Raw genomic sequence first — 15744 nt, forward strand, 5'->3', positions numbered from 1 at the left:
TTTGGAGCTGTCGACAATAGAACAGCCCAACAATGCGGCTGTCAACCACTTCACAGCTTGTTTTCTCTCTCTCTCTCGCTCCTGTACTCTTTCTCTCTCTCTCTCTTTCTCGCATGCGGTTTGCCTCTTTATTCATTTTCATAATTACAGAACTGCTAGGAAAAATGGGTTGTGGAGACATGATGTTCAATATTTTGGACTGGAGTGGTGTGTGTGTGTGTGTGTGAGGGGCGGGGGGTGTAAAGGGAGGTAAAGGGGGCAGTAGAATGTAATGTGCGGGGACATAATGGGGTTAACCGAATTGTAGAGTGTTGGGCTGTAGTGTGGTGGGGGACCGGGGCTGGAGAATGTAGTTGTTTGGGGTGTGGTGGGGTATGGGAGCAGCAGAATGCTACCATTGAAACGAATTATAGTGTATTGTGAGGCATTAAGAGGGCATTATTGTGCGGTTAATTGGGATGTAGTAGGGTGTGGGTTGTTAGAATTCCATTGACTAGAGAGTATTTTAATATAGAGGCACTGGAATGTCATTAAAATGTAGATTACAGTGTGGTTTATTGAAGTATAGTAGGATATTACAAGCATTAAAATGTAGTTTATTGAGAGCGATGGAGAGCAGGGGCATTGAAACGTAGTTAACTGGAGTGTAACGAGGTTCCGGGGCATGTAGATTTGATTTATTGCAGTCTAGTAGGGTTTAGGGCCATTAGAATGCAGTTTATATAATTGTACAGAGGTTTAGGGGCATTGTAATGTATTGGTATACAATGAAGAATGAGCGTTAAAGCGTAGTGTATAGAAGTGTAATGATGTTTAGAGACATTAAATGTGTTTTATTGTGTAAAACGGTTTAGTGTAGTAGTGTAGAGTAATGGGATTTAGGAGCATTGTTATGTAATATACTGCAAAATACCAATGCATATGGATATTACAGAGTTAAAGACATTGCAGGGTAGTCATTGGTCATTATAATGCAGTTTATTGGCATATAATTCGGTATAAGAGCATTAAAATGTAATTTGTTGCACAGTAATGGGATTTAGGGGCATTGATATGGGATTTACCTGAGAGTAATGTAGTATAGAAGAATTGGATTGTCATTAGAACAAGGTTTAGGGCCCTTCGAAAGCAGTTTACTGGCGAGTACTAATGTGTAGGGACATTAGAGTGTAGTTTGAAGAAATGGAGTGAGATTTATGGGCACTGAAATGAAGTTCAATGAAGAGAAATGGGGTTTTGGGGGAATATAATGAAGTATATGGGCATAACAGTGTAGTATAGAAGTGTAATATGGATTTGGGACATTATGGTGTACTGTAGAGAAGTATAATTAGGTTTAGGGGCATTATAATGTAGTTTATAGAAGTGTAGTGATGTTTAGGACACTGCAGTGTAGTTCATTTGAAAGTGATGTAGTATAGGGCAATGGTAGTGTGGGACTAATGTAGTTTGCTGGAATATAATTGGATATAGGGACACTGGAATGTAGTTTATCAAACATAAAAATTGCATTTAGGGGAATTAAGGTCTAATTTACTGGAGGGTCCATAGAGAACGTAAATTAGATTATGTTTTACTGATATATAGTAGGATATAACATGCATAACATTGTAGGTTATTGAAGAGTAATTAGGTTTAGGGGCATTAGAATGTATTTGAATGATTTTTTTATTGGAGAGTAATGGGGTGCAGGGTATTAGAATGCTTTTTTTAAGAGTACTGAGGTTTCAAAAGTGGTTTATTAAAGAGTAATAGGATATGGGACATTAGAATGTGGTTTATTGGAGAGTAATGGGATATGGGGCGTTAGAATGTGGTTTATTGGAGAGTAAACAGGATTGTAATGTGGTTTATTAGAGAATAATGGGATGTGGGGCATTAGGATGTGGTTTATTGTAGAATAATGGGGTACAGGGCATTAGAATGTGGTTTATTGGAGAATAATGGGGTACAGGGCATTAGAACATGGTTTATTGGAGAGTAAACAGGTTTGTAATGTGGTTTATTTGAGAGTAATGGAATATGGGCCATTAGGATGTGATTTATTGGAAAATAATGGGATATGGGGCATTAGAATGTGTTTTTTTGGAGAGTAAACAGGATTGTCATGTGGTTTCTTGGGGAGTAATGGGATATGGGGCATTAGAATGTGGTTTATTGGAGAATAATAGGGTACAGGGCATTAGAATGTGGTTTACTGGAGAATAATGGGGTACAGGGCATTAGAATGTGGTTTATTGGAGAATAATGGGGTACAGGGCATTAGAATGTGGTTTATTGGAGAATAATGGGGTACAGGGCATTAGAACGTGGTTTATTGGAGAGTAAACAGGTTTGCAATGTGGTTTATTTGAGAGTAATGGGATATTGGCCATTAGAATGTGGTTTATTGGAGAGTAAATGGGATTGTAATGTGTTTTATTGGAGAATAATGGGATATGGGGCATTAGAATGTGGTTTATTAGAGAATAATTGGGTAAAGGGCATTGAAACATGAATTATTGGAGAGTAATGGGGTATGGGACATTAGAATGTGGTTTATTGTATTGGAAAAAATGGGGTACATGGTATTAGAATGTGGTTTATTGGAGAGTAATTGGGTACAGGGCATTAGAATGTGTTTTATTGGAGAGTAATTGGGTACAGGGCATTAGAATGTGGTTTATTAAAGAGTAATTGGGTACAGGGTATTAGAATGTGGTTTATTGGAGAGTAATTGGGTACAGGGTATTAGAATGTGTTTTTTGGAGAGTAATTGGGTACAGGGTATTAGAATGTGGTTTATTGGAGAGTAATTGGGTACAGGGCATTTAAATGTGGTTTATTGGACAGTAATTGGGTACAGGGCATTATAATGTGGTTTATTGGAGAGTAATGGGGTACGGGACATTGGTTTGTGGTGCTGGGGTTTAATGGGGCAGTGGTGTGTGGGCTGTACGGCTGTAAGGAGGAGCTGTGTTGGTTTAAAGAGTGGATTTATGGCTTTCAGTCCATTGAGTGCGCTTGTGCTAAATGGCTTTTAAAACTGGCCCACAGGACCATGAATCTCTCCAGTGACCATAGCCAACGCCTACTGACCTCACACACACACACACACACACACACACATACATGCACATGCACACGGAAACACACATACCTCGCCTATAAGTCAGTCGCTTCCAGCAAAGAAATGTCAAACAGAACCGTCCGTGCCTATCGCACCATGTGTGTGTATATGTGTGTGTGTAGGTGTGTATGCGTATCTGTATGTGTGTGTGAGAGCATGCACAAGTCATTAGAGAAACACAGCCCCTGTGTAAGCTATTGTCTCAGGGCAGTGATTGGGTGTATTCAACAAATTGGCTCTTTTAAAACGTCTCGCATCTGACACTCACATATAGAAGAAACATGATTTATGATGCCGTGTGGAAAACTTATACATGGATAAAGTGAACATGATTGCCTCCCTGAAGTACACTTTTATGTTCGCTCCGAGGCTTTCTGATACGATATAATATTCCATTCCCATAGTTCCATCGATTTCTGCTCGTAACCTCTGTCACTGTTATGAATTGATTTGGTGGGCTGCCTATGGGTCTGATGGCTGTAATTATAGTGGATGGTAAGGTGTATTATTAACACTGGAGAGAATACACACGTCTTAATTGGGTCTTCTCGTCACTTTCTGATGGCCCCTGTTTGGGTGTTTGTTTGTGTTTTGTTCATTTTCAGGGTCAGTGTCCTGACTGAATTTACATTTCAGCAAACAAGTATACTGCAAATTAACTTTATGCCTACGTATATTTGTGTTTATACAGCTCTGGAAAAAATGAAGAGACCACTTTAGTTTCTGAATCAGTTTTTTCTGATTTTGCTATTTATAGGTTTTATACATATGTCCCATTGTTGTTTTATTCTATAAACTACGGACAACATTTCTCCCAAATTCCAAAAAAATATATATTGTTATTTGGAGCATTTATTTGCAGAAAATGAGAAATGGCTGAAATAACAAAAACGATGCAGAGCTTTGAGACAAGTTCATATTCATAAAGTTTTAAGAGTTCAGAAATCAAATATATTTGTTGGAATAACCCTGGTTTTTAATCACAGTTTGCATGCATCTTGGCCTGTTCTCCACCACCAGCCTTACACACTGCTTTTGGATAACATTTATAGCTTGGTTTGATGGCTTGTGATCATCCATCTTCCTCTTGATTATATTCCAGATGTTTTTAATTGGGAAAAATCAAAGAAACTTTTTTTAAGTGGTCTCTTATTTTTTTTCCAGAGCTGTATATCTGTATATCTATATACATCCCTGTAACTGGACAAGCTGTGTGTGTGTGTGCATCATCAGTGCAAAAAAATATCTGAACACATAATGTACTAAATATATAACAACATTCATTATTAGAAAATGAAATTCTTTAAAAGGAAATACTTAACATGAAAAACAATACGAACGAACAAACCAGTCCACATCCTGACTGACGGTACAAAAGCAAGTGTGTGTGTGTGTGTGTGAGTGATCGCAGGAGTCAGTGAGATCACCTTCCTTGTCCAGGTCAGCAGTAATGATAGCTCTTATCTCTGATCCCGGTGCTGCTGTGGGCTAGCTTTGTTCCTCACAGGCTCGGACACACATGAAAGACAGAGCTCACTGCCATAAGCCATACTTACAGCTCTCGCAAAACCGTAAACCCTCTGTAAAGTCTCCACCACAAGAATTTGGACCAGTAGCCTGCAATTAGTGGTGAGGAGACCCTGTCATTGTGGTGAGGAGAGGCGATGGTGGTCATGTAAGAAAATATGTGCTCGAACGGGAGAGAAGAATGATGGTGTGCAGTGTGTGTGTGTGTGCTATATGTCTCCTATATGGCCACAAGTTTGTGAACACTACTTCTAAAATGAAATCATTAACAGTTACAGTACTTTAGGTTTGATACTGCAACCCCACATTTTGTTTAAACCCCCCCACCCAAAAAATAAAAAATAAATTACTTAACTATTTTAAATTAGGTGAACATTTGTGGTGATGTATACACTCAAATTGAGATGTTTAATTAAGTTTAAGTTTAATTGCCTCAAATTATTAAGTAAATTCAAACTCTCTAGGGTTCTACAGTGCAGTTTTTGCTGATACAGATGTGCAAATGCACATAGAAAGGCCTCTTTTCCACTGCAAAGCCAAATGGTTACTAAGGCTTGCGCCATACTTTACACTCTAATGCGGTGTTTCTTTTTCAGTTTGCTGTGTTGCTAAATGAGGTTAAAAAAAAAGTGCACGCCCATCATGCATTATACTAGTGCATCTCAAAAAATTTTAATATCATTGAAAAGTTTTTTTTTTTTTTTCCAGTAATTCAGTTGAAAATGTGAAACTCATATATTATTTAGATGTATTACACACAAAAATATATTTTATTGTTCTTTCATTGTTGATGATTATGGCTTACAGCCAATGACAACGCCAGCAGATGACATGGCTCTCCAAACCATCACTGACCATGAGTAAATTTTTGCATTTCCTTGGAAATCAAGGGACCAGAGTCTGGAGGAAGAGTGGAGAGTCCAAGCTGCTTGAGGTCTAGTGTAAAGTTTTCCCGGAAAATCTTACAGCACTACCAGTGGACTAGGTTGATCTCATATCCACCCCAGTTTTAAAGTTAGCAAGGAAGCACTCTTAGTAAATAAAACAAAACAAATACATGATAAAGAACTCTACATTTTAACAAAGGCTACCAGCCTTGTCCCACATTACAACCACAATATTAGCATGCCAACTATGGGCCTTATGCCACATTGCTTCCTGTCTCCAAACACTGCTACAGCAGCACTAGCATTTTGGATATGGGCCTCATCCCACGTTAATAATGACCTCATCCATTATTACTATTATAGAGCAAGCATCCTGACCTTACCACCACTCCTGTTGCTAAAATGCTATTAAACCCTTACAGCAATGTTTAAAAAAGTAGAAACTATTTCTGTAACAAAAACAGAATACTCTCTTTTTATTATTCTTGATTTAAGAAGAAGGAATTAATGAGCAGGTGTCCTGATACTATTGATGATATGTTTGAACAATGAAGAGTAATTTATCATGATGATAATAAAACATCATTATATTGCTCAGCCCAGTTTTATTATTTGCTTACATATTAGGGGTGTGTGTGTGTGTGTGTGTGTGTGTGTGTAGCTCCAGTGGAATGACCTGTCCCTGCTGCCTGCAGTAGAACTGAAGGCTCAGTGAAGCTGCACGAGTTTCACAATGAAAATAAATGAGGAGCTGTGACCACTGCTCCCCCGGTCCTTCACTAATGAGGAGAGAGCGAGACACTGAGAGAGAGAGCGAGAGAGAGAGAGAGAGAGAGACAAACAGACAGCAGTGGTCGGCCAAGCGGGTTGGTGGGGGAAGAGATATAAAGGGACAGGGAGGATTTTAGAGAAGCAGAAGGGAAGAGAAAATGAGGAATGAAAGAAAGAAAGAAAAGAAAAAGAAAGAATTTAACGAATGTAAAACACTCAGGGAGAAGACCAATCCAGTTAAACCAGTAAGGTTGACTGCACTGGTCGTAAATGGTCCAGCTACCACAAAGGAGGGTCTTCTCCCTGGTTAGATGTTAAAGGTGCAAGCCCCAGGCTTCGTAGCAGTACGACACAATTTCAATTTGTACAGCTGTGGTTCGATATCTGTCAACACTGGAAGCTGTCACTGCAGAGCAAAAACCTCATAACTCTTTAGATCAACAGTTTAGAGCTCCTTTCCTATTTCTCCATTTTCTACACTCCATAAAATAAACATGTTAATTTGTTTTTTTTCAGCCTTTCAGAGGATGGCTTTATTCAACTGTGGTTCTTAAAGTTGGTCCTTGGTGTATAGCCGAGGGGTGTCAAAAGGTTCTTCCAAGCTTTGGGGCACATGTACTGCCCCATGTTGTTGATGATATCCCAATGTGGTTGCTGTGGTATCCCAGGTGGTTGGGAGTATGATGCTGATGACCTAGGTGGTTTCTCTAGTATCCCATATGGTTGCAAGGGTGTTGCTAGTGTTTTAATATGACACAAGAATGGTGCACAAACATGGGTTGTTTCTAGGTGGTTTCTTTGGTATTCCATATGGTTTTCTTACGGGAGTTTCTGGGTGGTTTATTTGGTGTCCCACTTCGGTATCTCCCTTGGTTGCAAGGGTTGTGTTTAGGTGGTTTCTTCTGTATTTCCCCTTTTTCAAGTGTTGGTATTTGATTTACTAAGGATCCAACATGATCACAAAAAAGGTGTTGAAAGGTGGTTTCCTTGATATATATATATATATATATATATATATATATATATATATATATATATATATATATATATATATATATAAAATCTGCAAGTATACTCAGGGCTGTGTTACAGGCCGTGTGTGTGTGTGTGTTTGTGTGTGTGTGATATTAAGCTGGTTAAGCAGGCCGTAGTTTCTGGCTCTGTGGTGTTTATGCTTGAGCCCAAATGAGGCTGCTGGCTGTTTTGCATAATCCATGACTTAATCAAATATTCATGAGCACAAACAGACTCATCTGACTGAACGCTGACAACGCGTCTGTATCTACACACACGCACACACACACACACACACATACATGTACAGCCGTCAAGCCTCCTGCACACCTAAAGTGCAAGTCCAAGCACAAACTGTACCAAGCACACACTGCACCAAACACACACTGAACCAAACACACACTGTACCAAACAGACACATTAAACCAAACACACAAAACCAAATATACATTGTAACAAACACACACTGGACCAAATATACACTATATCGAACACACACACACTTAACCAAACACATTGAACCAAACACACACAAAACCAAACACACACTGTACCAAACAATCACACTAAACCAAACACACACGGAACCAAATAGACATTGTAACCAACACACACTGTACCAAACAGACACATTAAACCAAACACACGAATCCAAATATACATTGTAACAAACACACACTTAACCAAACACATTGAACCAAACACACACAAAACCAAACACACACTGTACCGAACAGACACATTAAACCAAACACACACAAAACCAAATATACATTGTAACAAACACACACTGGACCAAATACAAACTATATCGAACACACACACACTTAACCAAACACATTGAACCAAACACACACTGTACAGAATGCATACTATATCAAACACACACTAAACCAAGTGCACACTGTACTAAAACACACTGTTCCAAACAAACATGCACATAAAGGTGCTACAATGGTCTTTGAATTATGTCATAGAAATGCCTTACAATAGTTCTTCAGTTTAATGGTTCTCCATTCACGATCTAGCAGCTCTTAGAGAACCTTTTCCAGTACCCACTCAGACACACACACACAGCTATTGGTGTTTTATTTCTCTCTCTGGTTGAGATGCTGTACCTCAGTCTAAGATTTGAACTTCAGGGTGGGCTATTTTTGTCTCTGTGTACTGTAGCCTCCCTTTCTTTGTCTCTCCCTCTCTCTTTCTCTCGCTCTCTCTATCTTGGGCATGCTGCTCCTATGTGGTCAGTGGTCAATCAATATGTGTTACAGGCCAGCTGGGCCCGGGCCCAGGGGAGGAAGAGAGGCAGAGATGGGGAGCGAGGGAGCGATGGATAAAGAGAAAGGTGGAGGGGGGGGCTCTGCACGGAGGGGCTTCACAAAGACGCAAGCCTCTCAGAGAAGGAGAGGAGAATAAACAACGAGAAAAGGAGGAGACTGGGTGATAACACGTCCCAGAGAACAAGGCTGGAGTGACCTCTGACCTGAGAGGGGAGGGGGTGATAGAGAGAGAGAAAGGGAGGTGAGAAATGAACACAGAAAGATGAAGAGAAAAGAGAAAGGTAGTGAAAGAGAGATAGAATAGAAGAAACAAAAGATGTGAGAGATACAAGATGAGAGAAAAGAGAGTGATAGAAGAAGAGACAAATGACATATGAGAGCAAGATGTATATATAGAGAGACAAAAAAGACAAAGATGGGAGATATACGAGAGAGACAATTCTACAGATAAGAGAAAAAGATGAGAGCAAATTGGAAAGATAGATGAGAGTATAAGAAAGATGAGAGAGGGACAATGAGAGAACAACGAGTGATAAAAGTAAAACGCATATAGAGAGAGATGAAAAGAGGATATAGAGTGAGAAAAGAGAGAGACTGAAAGATAGACAAAGACAGAGAGAAGTGAGACAGAGTGAGAGAGATAAGAGAGAGGGAATGAGAGAGAGATGGGTGAAAGAGAATGACAGAAAGCTGAGCAAAAGAGAATGAGAAAGAGATATGAACAAGAGAGAGAATGAGAGAAAGATGAGCAAAAGAGAACAAGAGAGAGAGACGAATGAGAGAGATGGGCAAGAGAGAATGAGACAAAGATGAGCAAAAGAGAATAATAGAAAGATGAGTAAGACAGAATGAGAAAGCTGAGCGAGAGAGAACACAGATGATGGTTAAGCGTGAGATCCGGGGGCTGGATTCTATTGTTTTGTCTGAAAAGATGAAAATGTTATTCAGGAGCCTGAAACTGGCTTTCATAAAGAAACCATCTCACCTGATAGAAAGAATGAAGAAAAAGAAATGGAGGAAGAGGGGGATGTGTGAAATAAGAGGAGGAAGCTGTAGGATATAATTGTCTACATTGTTATTGTATGTTGTACTGCATTCTAAATCTGTTTCAAACTTTTAAGATGCAAACCGTTGAATCATCTCTCCTGAATTCTGATGGTTTGAACATTAGACATACAGCAGTCTATCCTTCCAAGAGTTAAACTATAGGATACAGTGCTATAAAGCTAAATCTATAACTGCTACAAAACTAAAGCTATGGGATAAAATGGAATTTAAGTTCTGTTTATTTTTATTAAGCTATTCAGATACATAAACATTATAAAATAAAAACATTAACAGATTGGTCTAGTAAGTAGATTCATATGAGCTACAGATTAGGTTTCAAAAAAGTAGACTATGTTTAATTGAATTTAGTTTAACTATAAAGACACATAAAGACTGAATATTAGCTGCACTGATTAGTAGAGGCATCTGAATGAACTACAAATGAACTAATGATTGAGGACAAGCAATCCTAAGGGGCTGTTCATAAATGGCTGTAGGCTGTATCCTTGCATACACACACCAATAATCCCATCTATAGAGTGTTATAGAGCTGTGATTTCATGCTTGCCTTACCACATTTGCTCCTGCAATTTTGCTGAGATGAATCTGAGCATTATTACAGCAAATACTCCCTTTCTGCACGCAAGTGAATGAAATTTGAGCAGTTGATTTGATTCAGGTATGGCTAATAGTCCGTTAGAAGCAAAAATGCATATTTACGGTTAAGTGAATTTATTATTTCAGCGCTGGATCTGTTTATACGTTTGTTATGGCAGCAGGGATTTAATGCGCAGGAAGGCCTTGTGGACCTTTATTGGAAGCCGATTTGGCATGTAAGCTCACACACACATACACACACACACTCGCACTCACATTCCGTGACGGTGCTGCACTTACGCCTCTGTGTTCGCACTAATGGTAAATAATAAATGGAAGTGGAGGAAAGCGAGTGCTTTTTTCTCCGCACACTTCCATTCTGCTCCATTCTTTCCCTGCTTTAGTCGTCCCGAGCTCAGGTTCGGATCCGGACCCGCCGCCCTTTTAGAGCCTCGAATCCATCAGACGAGCGCAGAAAAAGCTCCGAATTCATGAATTGCCTCTTTTATTGCATTATCCCTCACAAGAGAGCGCCATTTGTGAGAAATATTTCCAATTTTCCTTTGTCGAAAAGTGAAATCGAGCATTTGTGGCGCCTCTTGGCAAGCGGGCCGCTGGATTAAGGTTCCAATTCAGTGCATTCAAAGACCCATGGGTGTGTGTACACACAGATTAATATTGTAATAACCGTATTAACACATTGTAGTGGAGGGGCTATTTCACAAAGCAGAAATTTTCAATTATAACCCGAGAAGCGAGGAATGTCCAACAGAAACATGTCGGACTCTGCCCGACCACAGCTCATTATATCTGAATGCTCAATAATTAAATCTATTAAAAAAATATTGTAACACTAGTCTTACAATTTTGAGACATTCATACTTGCTTAGTAACCTTGTACTTTCTCTACTGGACACTTTATTGGAAACACTTACCTTTTACATCCACTGACAGGCCACTTTATTAGAAACAACTACTCTACTATACCTTGGGCTTTCATTCATTGGCCACTTTATTGGACACACCTACTCTAGTATACTTTGTGCTTTCGTTCACTAGACACTTTATTTGAAACACCTACTGTACTATACCTTGGGCTTCCACTTACTGGCCACTTTATTAGAAACACCTACTCTTCTATACTTTGGGCTTTCACTTACTGGCCACTTTATTAGAAACACCTACTCTACTATACCTTTTGGTTCCACTCACTGGCCACTTTATTAGAAACACTTGTCCTACTATACCTTGTGCTGTCACTAACTAGCCACTTTATTAGACACATTTAGCATATACAGTAGTACAATTACACATTTTAGCCATGATGTCATGCATAATAATAGTAATAGTAATTCTACACACTGGCCACTTTAGAAACACCAAACTAGTGCTTCCACACACTAGAAACACTAATGTAATACTGTATTATACTACTGTGCCCTCACTTTGAGAAATGCTCCACTTCAGTAGCTACTTTAGCTTCAGCGTGAGTGATTATGTAATTGCAGTATTGATACTTTAACCTGAGGATGGTTTCGGGCCTCTGCACTCCTCTGCTGTTAGCAGAGCTGAGCTGGAGTCCAGCGGGGGGAGTGGATCTGTTCCTGCAGTGTTTTGGGAAGGAGGACACTGACCTACTTTTCGCTGCTGGTCTCGTGATTTTTGTGAATGATTTTATTAGGGCCTGTGCTGTGGACCTCACTGCTGTAGCTGCAGTCTTAGTTAGCATACAGAGCAGCTATGTGCTGTGTGTGTGTGTGTGTGTGTGTGTGTGTGTGTGTGTGTGTGTGTGTTTCCCATGACCCACTTCCTCCACACTGTCTCCGGCTCTCTGCAGGAGAAGCTCGAGTGCGGAGTGCTGTTGCCCCGGGGGTAACAGAACAAGCGAGCGAGAGAGAGAGAGAGAGAGAGAGAGAGAGAGGGAGGGGGGGGGGGTTGGGTGGAAGAGAGCGAGACAGTGAAAGAGGAAAAGGGGGAAAATTCCACCATCCTCATCTATCCTACGATCATGTGACCGGAAGGAGTTATCTGCATGAATACATTGAGAGATTGATGCATGAATTTTAATATGCATGAATGGATTAATTATATGTATGTCTGTGTGTGTGTGTGTGTGTGAGTGTGTGTATGTGAGAGTGTGTGTGTGTGTGTGTGAGAGAACACTTCTTATAACTATATTTATCCTCTTTGTGCTGCACCCATTGTTGACACAGATGTGCAAATGTATTCAGACACAGCTTGTCTTGTCCCTATAGAAGAGAAGTACTGCCAATAGGACTGAAGCAAATAAATAATCATAAACCTATTGTCACCATGCTAATGCTAATGCTAGACAAGGGAGCAGTGGAATGATAGAGCTTCATCCAAACTTTTAGTTGGGATGAGTTAGGGAGTGAGGGATAAGGTGGGGTGGTGGATAATCCAACTGAATGCAATAAATCCTCACAGCAATGGTCCAACATCTACTAAAAGAACACCTTCCCTGGAGAGTTACTCCAACAAAAGCAGGATAAACTCTTTTTAATATCCTTAATTTCAAACAAGCATGTGTCCCAATACTTTTGTCCATATATATACGGCAGCTTATTTTTCATTCAATAGGATTGAGTGTGTACAAACCAGGGGTTTCCAAAGCCCAGCCCTAGGGCCAAATGCGACCCACAGGTGGATATTAATTGGCCTGCGGCATCACTTTTAAAAATACATTGTTAGTGGGCCACGATTACATTTCAGTTTTTCCTTGCACTTTTTAGTGGCATCAGTAAGGTATAGCTGTGGGTATTATGGAAGTTATTTAAAATAGAGACACATTAGATTGTCCGACTGGACATTACATTAATGGCAATGACTAAACGGCATTTAGTGTTGACAGTAATAGAGCGAGACCTGGCAGTAATAGAGATGGAAGTGTACTATTCAGATGACATCTATCAAAAACTAAGCCAAATATGACTCACTTTACAGTGCAGTGCGATGATGAACATCAGCAGGTCTTTCTTCAGAACTTTTATCAGCACCTGGATAAGGAGAGATTTCCCCAGATCTCTCATTCCCCAGATGAACACATGGCAACAGAACGCTCAAATTGTTTGGGTCGACAGACAGTTGTGAACAGACCTTCTCTGGGGTGAATCTATACAGAAACTGAGGTCCAGTCTTAAAATTATAATATATTTACAGGAAGATTTTAGAACAAAAAAAGAATAGTGGCTTTTAAGACAGGACTTATATATATTTAGGCCATCTTACCCATTACTTGCTGGAGTATTAAAATATGTTTTAAATTTTGTTCCTTGTGTTTTGTTTGCCTTTTGTTTCTGAAATAATATGTGACTTTTGACTCACCCTGTATATATTTTAGTTTTAAGACTTATTTTGTCATTGCGATCCATAGATCTGGTGATACAGCCAAAATCCACCATTTGTTATTTTTCTTTGTTTATATTATGGATATTTATGAATAGCCCTTCACTATGATTGGCCCTTAGATATTTTGACATGGTCCAATCTGAACCCCTTTTGAATAAAGTTTGGACACCTCTGGGATAAATCGTCCGTCGCAGGACCCCACCCCCCTCAAACACACACACACAGTGCGAGAGAAAGCACGTGACCCCCGTCTGCAGCAGCCCCGTTCTTGTGGAGAGGGGTATGTGTAAGAAGGAGGGAAAAACTCCAGAAAATACCCAACCCCATCCTCTCTGACAGTGGGCGGAGGAGAATGTGACCTCGCCGCGTGCGTATGCATGCCAGTGTGTGTGTGTGTGTGTGAGAGAGACAGAGAGAGAGAGACAGACAGAGTGTATATGTTTGTGTGTGTGTGTGAGAGAGAGAGACAGGCAGAGAGGGGAGCGTGTGTGTATGTGTGTGAGACACACTGTGTGTGTGTGTGTGTTCGTGTGTGTGTATGTGTGAGGCACCTGTCCCTCTCCGTCTTCGCCCCCCATCCACCCCTCGACCGCCCCCCTCCTTCAAAAAACGCAGTTGTGCAAAACTGGGAAAAGCGCAGGCGAGCAGACAGCGCGAAGCGGGCGGTGCGCGAGGACGCACAGACACACACACGCGGACGGACCATGACTTCGTCCTACAGCCTGGACTTCCTCCCGGAGATGATGGTGGACGGCCGGCTTGACAGAATGTGAGTGTTTTAGTTCGATTCCCACCCAGAACGGCGCGCGAGGATGTGCTAGCTAGCGGAGCACGCGGGCTACATTTGTTACCGGCAACACGCGCGCGGCGGTTTCGTCCAGAACCTAGGCGGACCCTGATGAGGGGCGTTTTCGCAGCGCGAGGGGAAATCGCTGGTTTATATGTTGATTATCTCGCGACGCACGCGGTCCACGCTCTCCAAAGTGCCCGGATTAGGGGCTGGAGACGAGCTGCATGGCGCGAGGGAGCCATGTGTGTGCTGGAGGAGCAGGGAGGGGTGTGTGAGGCTGAAGGAGTGATTTATACAGGACTGTGCAGTCATGCAGTAGCGGGCTATGAGTGTGTTATGGGTGCAGGAGTGTTCTGGTGGTAGAGTAATAGGTTACAGTTAGTGGGATATTGGTGCAGGACTGTACTATGTTTACAGTAGTGTGTTGGCGGTGGAGGGGTGTGTTGGTGGTTGTTTTTTTGTGGGTGCATGTGTGTTTTAGGGGTGCAGTAGTGTGTTATAGGTTGTCTATTATGGGGGCATGGGTGTCTTGGTGGTGAAGGAGTGTGTTATGGGTAGTGTGCTATGGGGCAGGAGTGTTTTTCTGGTGGAGGAGGTTGTTATAGGTAGAGTATTATAGGTGCATAAGTGAGTTATGGGTGCATAAGTGTGTTAGGTTATTTACTATGGGTTCATGGGTGTCTTGCTGAATGAGAAGTGTGCTAAGGGGAAAGGAGTGTGCTGGATGTGTAGGTAGTGTTTTTTTTTTAGATGCAGTAGTGTTTTATGGGTGCTGGAGAGTGTTGCTAGATTACAGTGTTATGGGTGCTGGATTGTGTTGATGTAGTGGTTTGTTACAGGTGCAGGAGTTTGTTACTTTTGGAGTTACATGTTAGTGGTAGTGTATTAGGGTTTCAGGAGTGTTGTATGGGTGTACACATATTATGGGTGCAGGGGTGTGTTGGTGGTGGAGAAATGTGTTATATATAGGGTATCATAGGTTTAGCATATTGCTGTGGGAGAGTAATGGGCTATAGGGAGTGTTTTATGGGTTCAGGAGTGTGTTATTGGTGCTGGATTGTGTTGGTGTATTAGTATGTCATGGTTGCAGGTGTGTTGCTGGATCATGGGTGTGTTGGTTTAGGAGAGTGATGGTGTGCACTCAAGAGTGTTATGTGATGCTGAAGTTTATTGTAGGTGAAATAGTAAATTGCAAGTGATGTAGGAGTGTTTTTGGTTGTGTTGCAGATTTGTTGCAGTTGTGAAATGCAATGCTTGTTTAAATTTTGAGCAATAGTGTGTTCTTTGTGAGTATATGATGAGTTGACGAGTGTATTGTGAGTTAGAATACTGTGCTAAGAGTGCCCTAGATGG

At 40.8% G+C, this 15744-nt stretch overlaps 1 protein-coding gene across 23 annotated transcripts in view; it reads left to right on the forward strand.

Annotated features, from left to right (window-relative positions):
• The window catches only part of celf2 (cugbp, Elav-like family member 2), a 198404-nt gene that overhangs the window by 80530 nt on the left and 102130 nt on the right, over positions 1-15744 (forward strand). For 4 of the 23 annotated variants that reach the window (XM_049473817.1, XM_049473823.1, XM_049473824.1 and 1 more), the window contains exon 1: positions 14135-14370. The exons of 4 other annotated variants lie outside the window; for them this stretch is intronic. In XM_049473817.1, the coding sequence (XP_049329774.1) occupies positions 14306-14370 (65 nt within the window). In that variant the 5' untranslated portion in view covers positions 14135-14305. Of the gene's footprint in view, positions 1-14132; positions 14371-15744 lie in introns of those variants that run through there. 15 more of the 23 variants (XM_049473822.1, XM_049473818.1, XM_049473825.1 and 12 more) reach the window with 9 other exon arrangements.

Source organism: Astyanax mexicanus, chromosome 2 (assembly GCF_023375975.1).
Source record: "Astyanax mexicanus isolate ESR-SI-001 chromosome 2, AstMex3_surface, whole genome shotgun sequence".
NCBI lineage: Eukaryota > Metazoa > Chordata > Actinopteri > Characiformes > Acestrorhamphidae > Astyanax > Astyanax mexicanus.